Genomic DNA, 9,649 nt, shown 5'->3' on the forward strand with positions numbered 1-9,649 from the left:
TTTTTAAAACTTCCATAACTAAATAAATACTTTGGAAATATTATAATTAAAAATAATAATAAAATTATGTAACTATACTATAAATGCAAATGTACGTATAAGTCAAAATTTTTAATAATATCCAGGAAAAAAAAAGCCTAATAAAAAGTGAAGAGAGGTCAACTACTACATGAGGAGAATCTGGTGAAAGACAGATGTCGGACAACTGAAGGGCATGTAAGATCAAGAACATCTAACTCCCCTAGGCCGCGAACTATTGCTTCAGGTCAGCCACTTCTTGCTTTAATTCAGTGACCTAGCCCGTGGGCTGCTTGGAAGAATAGATCGTTGTGTCCCGATGATGAGAATTTCCCATCCCCTGGTAAACCTTCCCGGCCTAGGACCGAGGACTTGGTTGAGAGTCTGAGTGAGGATATGAAGACTTGCATCCTCAGCCAGTGTCACATTCTCGATCGGGGTGTCTAGGGGAAGCTGAGAAGTTGCCTCTTGAAGAACAACCTAGCTCATCTCCACCATCGTCGCCTGTAATAATAAGACAAAGCATATTAAAAATTAATTGCTAAATTGTCAGACCTTTGCACGACGAATTCGCAAAGTCCGTAGTAAATACGCGCCTTAAATTGCTAACCCACTCATTGTGTACAACACATATTTTATCGCTCAAATCTTTGCGCCATGAACATTGCGTCGCACAAACCTTGCAGTAAATATTTAGTCTTAAAAGGGCCACTGACCATTTTTAGAATGTTTTGCACGACGAAAACCGTGTCGCGCAAAGGTTTTGCGAGGTTTTGGCGCCAAATTCCCCCTACCTGCGTTTTTTCTCACTCTTTGTGCAACAAACAGTTGTTGTCGTTGTGCAAAGCCCCTTTGCCCGACTAATCTGTTTGTCGCATAAGGTGTTTAACAATATTTTTCGTCAACACGTTTTTACGCAAAAAAAAAAAAAAAAATTAGTATTACTTATGATTTTCAGGGTTTTTCCATAGGTTCATGGCTCCAATCCAATGTTTTTACTTTAATTTTTTTCATCAGGTTTGATTTGAGGTTGGTGGCTTCTATGGAGTTCAGACAACCCGTTGCTTGTAGGCTCTGAGAAGTGAGAGAGGAAGAAAGTCAGAAAGGCTTGGAGTTTAGGTTTAAGGAAGAGGATGATGAGGGCGACACCATACCAAACCCATATGACGATGGTCGGTTTGGTCACCACAAAGCGGAGTAATTTTTGTAAAATCAGGAGACGATGGATGGTTGCTCGCCACAAGGCAGAGTAACTTTGCAAGATTAGAAGAGTGTTTTGGATTGAGACTTGTTGGGCCTTTGTAAGCTAAAATTCTAACTCTGCCACTGTTTGTTTCAATACAATCATATCGATCTTCTATAAAAAAATAAAATAAAATAAAATAAATAACGTGACTCTTTTATTGATAAACTATGCAGTTTCTCTATATGATTATATTTGAATTGAACCCATGTCAGGGTCCACCGAGTTGAGTTTTCCTTGAGCTTTAACCAAGTGCGGGGTTTGAAAAATCCGGCAAGATACCGACAGCGGGGCCCGTCAAAGAAAGAAGCAAATAGAAGCGGATGCAAAGACACTTTCATGGGACACGTATACCGTATATTGTTAATTTTTTTTTTTTTTTAGAATAAATAATATTATCTACACTAAAGAAAAAATGGTAGACTTAGCCTCACAATGAACTAAGAATAATATGATTCAAAATTGTATTTGGTAAGAATAGAACCAAATACGGGATTTAATGGTACAATGTTAAGTAGAAAGAAGGTTAATCATAACATTACATAAACGCTACTGTGACACTACACCCGTACCGTGTAAATTCTCATGGAAGACTGCATAAGTGAAGAATGGAAATCCAAGAAATAGGCAATCTCATTAGCAATCATTATAACATTTCTCCTTATGGGCCGTCCATTCATTGACCCGAAAAACATGGTTAAACAAAGTGGAAAGAACGTAATACTATTTCCATAAAAGAAAAAAAATGCATGACTTGACCATTGACAAATAAGAATAAGAAAATGAATACGAGCTTTTGGTAGCACATGACCACCTTCTCTTGTAAGCTGGTTTTCAGGAGTGAATTTTACTTGGAACAATGCTTGACTCATCGCACATTTTTCTTTATCTGTAAATCACAGTCTGTCAAACATCTTACTAATAGTGACTTGGCTACAGAGAAAGAATGACTTCTTAGAGCAACTCCAGTCCAAAAAAAATGCTCCAACACCCAGCCCATTTAATCGACTCAATGAATAGTGATAGACCTCAATAAACAGTAATAGGTCAAATGCATCTTCACCTCTACAAAATGCCCTAGCACCCAACCTATTTAAAATATTATTAATTTTTTTATAAATAATAAATAAATAAATTGTTTTCATTTCGGATAGGATTTTTAACTAATCTCATCACGCCATGTGTCATTATCATAATAAAATTACATGAACTCATCAAATAGGCTTAAAAAAACACACTAAATATTCAATTTTAATTTAGGTAATTAATTTGGACCGTTGGATTTGAAAAATTTTCAAATCCAACAGCCTATAAATTGACATGTGGCCAACGGTCATAATTCTAACCGTTGTGCCTTTTTTTTTTTAATTTTTTTTTAAATTTTTGGGGGAAAAACGTGGATCATTGATCTGTGATCGAACGGTCCAAATCAAAATTCAAATTCAAAACTTTTTGACTGTTGGAAATCCAACGGTCCAGAAAACTAGTCGTTGGAAATCCAACGGCTCAAGACCCACCACATGGCCTCCCTATCGGTGTGCTTAGTGCGCTTGCGCAAGCGGGCCTCGACTCTGGATTCTTGTTGACGACGCACGTCCAGTCGCATGTGCTTCCCACGCGCCTGGCGCAAAAAAAAATTCAAACAGCCTCTGACACCACGCTGGTGTTAGCATGACGTCAAATGGGCCAGTCAACATGTATATCGATTTTGGGCCGGCCTATGGCCTGGCTTGGACTGGGTGCCAACCTATTAGGCTGGGGTGGAGCATAAATGAGGGAGGCCGGTCCATTTTTTGGATTGGGTGCCGGGCTATCAAGCCCCGATGGAACTGCTCTCATAGGGAAGGAATGAGTTGTATGTTGGACAAGGGTTGGCCAACACAGAAAATACATAACCCCACATCGCCTGGGATTGATACGTGTGATCCCTATACACATGAACAACCTCCTCTTCTACGCCCGTTTAACTGATTCTTGGTCAAGTAAAAGAATGCAGATATTCCATTCCATATGTATATAGTAATTACTCTCGTGGTAAATCGAGAAAACCCTATGAAATTTTACTCTTTGAGTTCGTTTTCTGTAAAACTAAAGTGGCATAAATGAGCTCATTCCATGCATCAGGGACCCCAGGAACGCACCAATGGCTGCAGTCTTGCTTCCTTGTGGAAACTTTTTTGCCAGCAGTTGCATTCTTGCCATAGATCGATGGATGGCCATCTTTGCGGAAATTGGTCAACCTTGTCACATTCAGCAGCCTCACTGGAATCCGCATATCTTTGATCACTTCATCCACTATCTTCATTTTCAAAGGATAGTTATCAAGTATGGCTCCACTTAAGACTGGTTCTTTTTCTCCATTGCATGACCCACCTGAATCCCAATCTCCACCTCTGCTTTCAAGAGTTTGGAATTAATAGAAATATATCATATACGGGAGTTTCTAGTATGCTCTGATGTGCTGTACACACGGGAACATAATAAATTTTCGATCAAACACTTGCCATAATAAATAGAACACCGAAGTAATTGTTCATTCTCTTAAGTGCTTAGGAATTTGTTGTAGGCGTTGTTTATCCCAAAATTTGGTTCTGTTTCTCATCATATCAATGTAAAGTGGGAGACCTCCTAAATCAACCACCACTCGAACAAGACCACAAAAAAAATTTAGACAAAAATCCCCGGATTCATCTTTTATCTTTTTTGTTGGAATTTTGACAAAGCATGTTTTCCAAGACCAGAAAAGCAAATTACATAAAAATACCCTCCTAGTTGTCTCATATGAACTGAAAAGGACACGAAAGATGAAAGGATTAAGTAGTTGAATATACCTGAAATGGGCAGAAGAGTAACCACGATAGAAGACCAACTGCTTTGATGGATTAATATTAAGATCAATCCAGTTGGCCCATGTCCTCAGAGCTCTTCTGTAGGCCTCAGATGCATCAAACTTTGGATAAAGATAATCTCCCTCTTTATAGTAGCTTTTCCTGTGAGAAGTAAGTCATATTACTCCAGTGCTCCAGTATCTTTTACAGAAGTAAAAATGGCCTAAGGAAGAGTTAATGCACCGCTCAACCAGACTACGTTTCAATTAGTTGTCATCAATATAAGCTAATCAAGTAATTTTCTTGGTAAGAAATGCATGGACATCATATTACTTTTCAGCATTTCAAATTTTATTTATCCTCGCTGGATATTAACAGTACTATGGATGATCTTATGTTTTCAACCACCCAAAAAAATTTTAAAAAGGAAGAAACGCCCAAAACAAACCAGTGGTGAACACCCCTGAATGAACCAGAAAACTATATTCCGATCTGCAGAACAAATGTATGAAAAGTAAATATGAGATAAGCATGTACCCTCGACCAGTTTTTCCATGAGTCCACCAATGGCCAGTGTTAAATACAAGAATGTCAGCCCTCTTCCAACGTTTAGCAGTCTTGTCAATTTGATCTATTGAGAGAGTTGGATTTGAACTCCCTTGCGCATTAATGCGGACTCCTTCCTTCACCAGGAAATGTGACCTCACAAATTCTACTGTACAGTCATAGTCCTGTCCAAGATCATCAGAAACCCTCATAATCACTAAGGGTACTTAGTGATCCATTGACTCCCCAAATCTACGTTGACCTTAAAACGAATATGATGTAATTCTGCATGCTGAAAAACTAATTATGGAAAATTGGATTTAACTTTGATAATTTCAGCCAGAACAAAATATTGTGATGTCAATCCTCAAACCAAATGTGGAGTGTCTGTTAGAAGTTGTGTTCCAGAAGGTAAGCTTTCTATCAAACCTGGTAGAAGTCAATTTAGAATGATCAAACATGCACGCGGATGCATGTGTGAACTTGCCCACACACACACACACACACACAGATTTAGCATGTTCAATGAAAGTACTTCTACCTTTTAAGTAACATGAATTATACATGTGAACCTTTCCAAATGGCTAATGGGGCTCGAAATTATACTAACCAATCAATGCTTGAGAAAGCAACAAGTTATCAAGAAAAAATTTCCTGAAGTGCAAATCATATATGTCCACGAAATGGAAAATTAGGAGCACAAGGATCTAAATTACCTCGAATTTGAAAACAAAGTAACCTCTTCCCTTAGTTATTTTGTGGCCGTGAATCTCGCGCATTCTGCTTTTATTATGCAAGCCCTCACGGAGGAGGCAAAGGATTGACTCGAACTGGTTCCGATTCATGGAATCTCCTACCAGCATCAACTTTTTACCCCGTAATCTCACCAAAAAGTCTGTTGCATTAAACCTACGAGTGACAGTGAGTGTCAAAACAAAATGTAATCCCAACAAATTGATAAATTTTCATTAACAAGGAGACAAATACAACCAAAGTAAAATAAGATGTTAAAATAATGATTCAAATACTGAAACAAATAGTTACTAGGAAATCCTTTTCAATAATGTTTCAGTGAGAGCATGCTACAAAAATTACATTGAAATAAGGCTGGAAGTGGAACTAGTTACATTGCACTGAGGCTGGACATAGAACAAGTAGCATAAAACTTGAGGACTATGCAAACCATCAAACTCTCTAAACTCTAAACTTGTAGTCAAAGAGGCAAATGATGCTGCGAATTGAAGGAACCAAACTGAGCAATCATGATATCTCTAGACTCCATTTGTAATTCATTTCCCAAAACCATATCTGAAAGTTCAATTTGTAAATATACATCCGTAAACTACTCATTGCAAAAATATCAGTATTCAGCCCTAATTTTATGTACTGGTCCAATATTTCCCATGGCAGTTCAAATATATGAATGACTCATCTTTGGCAAGGAGATGTTTCAATCCTTCAAATTCATGCAAGGTTATCAGATGTTCAACATCACTGGCTGTGCAGGGGGGATCTCCATAAAGGGAAACTTAAAAAATTGGTGATTTCTTGAAACTATACATTAACTAGCTCCTTTTCTTAAAACTATACGGTTAACTAGCCCCTACTAAGATGTTAGTTGACTCCTGAATCCTGATCACCTCCATCGCATCCCTCATCCCTGCAGTCAAACCACCAGTTGCCATCCATGGGCATCACCTCTGTAACCAGATCACCATAACTCTTTAAGTTCACCTCTATGTAATGAGATCATTATCATCGATTGGCTTCACCTCTCTCATCAGATCCTGATCCAGTTCCAATTTCAATTCGTTGCAGCATTTCACCATAATCATCATGCTATCCAAGGAATCATGTCCTTGAAGATAGGTTCTAGCTTTGACTACCTCCTATGATCCTATCATGGGTTCAATGATTCCCTTGATTTATCAAATGTGCCTTATTCTCGACAATTATTTATATATATGTACCTCCAATTACTGAACTCTAGTATAACGGCATAAAATTTTCCTTGGTGACATTTACTTAATGAGATTCCAAAATTCATATTTTATCACTGGCCTCAAGCCCTTTCTCATCATGAAGAAGCTGTTAATGAGACAGGAAAAAGCTGAATTTAGGCAACTTCCTAGGCATGAAGTCGATTTAGGAAAATATGCACATGTTTGGAAGAGTGATTAAACAGAGAGCACAATACCAATGGATGCAATGGTTGTAATGAATCTAGTGATAAGTGATAACCAATAACAAGTGAATGGGAGGTTGCCTTTTTTGCAATCTACAAACGGAGGGTCTAGAAACGCAGAATATCTGAACAAAATTTCTATTTATGACGAGACATCAAGCATCCTTTTCTCAGAAAGGTTGCTTCATGGGATAAAATAAATAAAACTTAGTTTTTCATGAGAAGCTTTTGTTATCTATGTCCGTTACACAAAAAAAAAATTTCCAGACCTCGTCGATGCAAGCTTTCTCAAGCAAACAAGACGATTGGCAACCTAAAGGGTCCTAAACTGTAATTGAGCTTGAACTTTAGTCAAATCTATATCCTTGGTAGACATTCAAATTAGATAGTACGAGTTAGTTATTGCAGCTACATGGAAGCCATTACGCATATTCTTCCAAAAGAAGATACCTCGGAAGATTACAACTACTTTGAACCACAACAGAGAAGAGACAATTATAAAGCAGAAAAGAGATACCTTGGAAGATCACATCCCTGAGGCTTCCACCGCCATTTGAGATACTCAGAGTCACTCCTTCCATTGCTCTGGCAATCAAAAGCTTCATCGACATATGGACAAGAACGCGGTTCGTAAAGCGGATAATGCTCGTCTTTCACCCAAGTCCCCGCATACAAATCACACCCAATTTCACCCATTTCCCCGAATGGGTTCCCATTTCCACTACCTGGGTCTTGCTCAGTTCCGTCATTGGACTCCGTCGGCTCATCAGTTTCTGAATTGGACGAAATGGGTTGGTGGGTTGGTGGCTCCTCTGGTTCTGGGGAGGGGGAATCGGTGCCAGAAGGAGGAGGAGGAGGACAAGGAAGAGGAGGAGAAGGTGGGTCTACAGCTACCTTTAGTGGGGTTGTGGAGTTGAGGAGAGAGAGATTGGAATGGGTAAGCGAGGAAGAAAAAGATGGGATTTTGGGAAGGAGATCTTTGTAGAGAAAAAGAGAAGGCTCGAGAGCTCGTTTGGAGAAGACGAAAATGGCGAAGAGGAAGAGGGTGATGAATAGGAGAGCAGTGAAGGTGTAGCGATTCTTTTGGGTCGTGGAATTGGATGTTGTTGTTGCCACTGCCATTTCAGCATTTGCTATCGAGTGAAGAGTGGAGGCTGTGTAATTGCCGAGAGAGAGAGAGGCAGTGAACTTCCCGATGGGGAAATGGAATGTTTTAATTTTGTTTAATCAAATAATAGGGTTGTCTATTGTAAATCTTTCTTTGTTTACCTACTTTTTTTTTTCTTTTTCTTTTAATTCTTTGTTGATATAAAATAGATTAAAGTTAGAGAGATAACATTTACTAGTAACAGGAGCAAAACAAATGTAAAATATTACACTGTACCTATAGCACAAGAGGATGACAAATAAAGAAGGTAGGAATAGATAATGATGTTATTGATCTTTCCTTTCTTTCTCTCTGTATTTTGATTGCAGTTGAATGCTCTATTTATAGAGCAACTCGCATTATTACAGGTTGAAATTTATGTCACACGACTTTGAAAATACAAACCTTTTGTTTCCAAAGTCTACATCTCATATGTGGGCATTGAAAAACCTGTGTGTGGACATCCATAACAATGCCAATGTTTTCAACGTTTTCAACACTCTCCCTTGGATGCCCATATATCAACTTCAGTTGCCTTGTTAAAACCTTACTTGGAAAAACCCAGTGGGAAAAAACCATAGCGAAGGAAAAAGAGTACAACTTTACTTGGATTGTTGATATAGTGTTAAATATGCTTATGTTGCCTCATTAAAACCTTGATAAGAAAAACCCAGTGGAAAAAATCCTAATCGAAGGAAAAAGAGTACAACATGCATGTATCATGGATGCTCCCCCTGATATATATATCTTCCCCTGATTCTGCATTCTCCAAATTTAGTTATTTGGTAAGTCGACGTAATCCGATACTTTGCATTATCTTCTGAAGCGTGCACTTTGGTAGGGATTTGGTGAACAAATCTACCAGATTTTCATTAGAACAGATTTGTCTGACTTCAATAACTTTAGCCTTCTGGAGCTCATGTGCACTGAAAAACTTTGGAGATATGTATTTAGTCTTATCGCCCTTGATGAATCATTCCTTCATTTAGGCAACACATGCTGCATTATCTTCATGAATGATAGTTGGAGTGTCTGTCTTTGAAGGTAGACCATATGAATTCTGAATATGATGGATCGTTGATCTTAACCAAGAACATTCATGACTTGCTTCATGTAAAGCAAGTATTTCTGAATGATTTGAAGATGTAGCAACTAATGTTTGCTTTGTTGAGCGCCATGAGATTGCTGCATCTCCATTCTTGAACACATATCCAGTTTGTGAGCGGACTTTATGCGGATCAAAGAGAAAACCAGCATCTGCATATCCAACAAGGAACTGGTCATTTATGGATTTCTTTGAGTATAAGAGACCCATGTATGTTGTCCCACGAAAGTATCGCAATACATCTTTAACTCCCTTCCAATGACGAATTGTTGGAGCAGAGCTATACCTTGCTAACAAGTTGACTGAAAAAGCTATATCTGGTCTAGTACATTGTGCTAAATACAATAAAGCAGTTATTGCACTCAAATATGGTACTTCTGGACCAATGACCAGTTCATCATCTTCTTTTGGACGAAATTGATCTTTCTTAATGTCCAAAGAACGAACAACCATTGGCTTGCTGAGTGGATAAGCCTTGTCCATGCCAAATCGCTTTAGGATTTTTTTCAATGTAAGCTGATTGGTGGACCAAAATTCCACTAGCACAATGCTCGATCTGCAGGCCGAGACAAAATTT

General features: G+C 38.4%; 1 protein-coding gene across 1 annotated transcript; it reads right to left on the bottom strand.

Moving 5' to 3' along the window:
- Positions 1-3,244: 3,244 nt before the first annotated feature.
- TBL5 (TRICHOME BIREFRINGENCE-LIKE 5) lies at positions 3,245-8,062 on the bottom strand. Its single transcript, XM_068471539.2, has 5 exons — positions 7,338-8,062; positions 5,352-5,544; positions 4,627-4,820; positions 4,093-4,251; positions 3,245-3,654 (listed from the first exon to the last, which is right to left on the bottom strand). The coding sequence occupies exons 1-5, from the start codon at positions 7,940-7,942 to the stop codon at positions 3,312-3,314; spliced, it is 1,494 nt and encodes a 497-aa protein (XP_068327640.2). The 5' UTR covers positions 7,943-8,062; the 3' UTR covers positions 3,245-3,311.
- Positions 8,063-9,649: the final 1,587 nt, after the last annotated feature.

This window comes from Pyrus communis, chromosome 16, assembly GCF_041283825.1.
Source record: "Pyrus communis isolate YQ-2024b chromosome 16, ASM4128382v1, whole genome shotgun sequence".
Classification (NCBI taxonomy): domain Eukaryota; kingdom Viridiplantae; phylum Streptophyta; class Magnoliopsida; order Rosales; family Rosaceae; genus Pyrus; species Pyrus communis.

Coding starts and splice junctions, on each gene's coding strand:
- TBL5 (XM_068471539.2), bottom strand. CDS start 7,942: ATGGCAGTGGCAACAACAACATCCAATTCCACGACCCAAAAGAATCGC. Junction 5,545..7,337: donor CAGGGATGTGATCTTCCAAG/GTATCTCTTTTC, acceptor TGTCACTCGTAG/GTTTAATGCAACAGACTTTT. Junction 3,655..4,092: donor TACTCTTCTGCCCATTTCAG/GTATATTCAACT, acceptor TCTTGAAAGCAG/AGGTGGAGATTGGGATTCAG.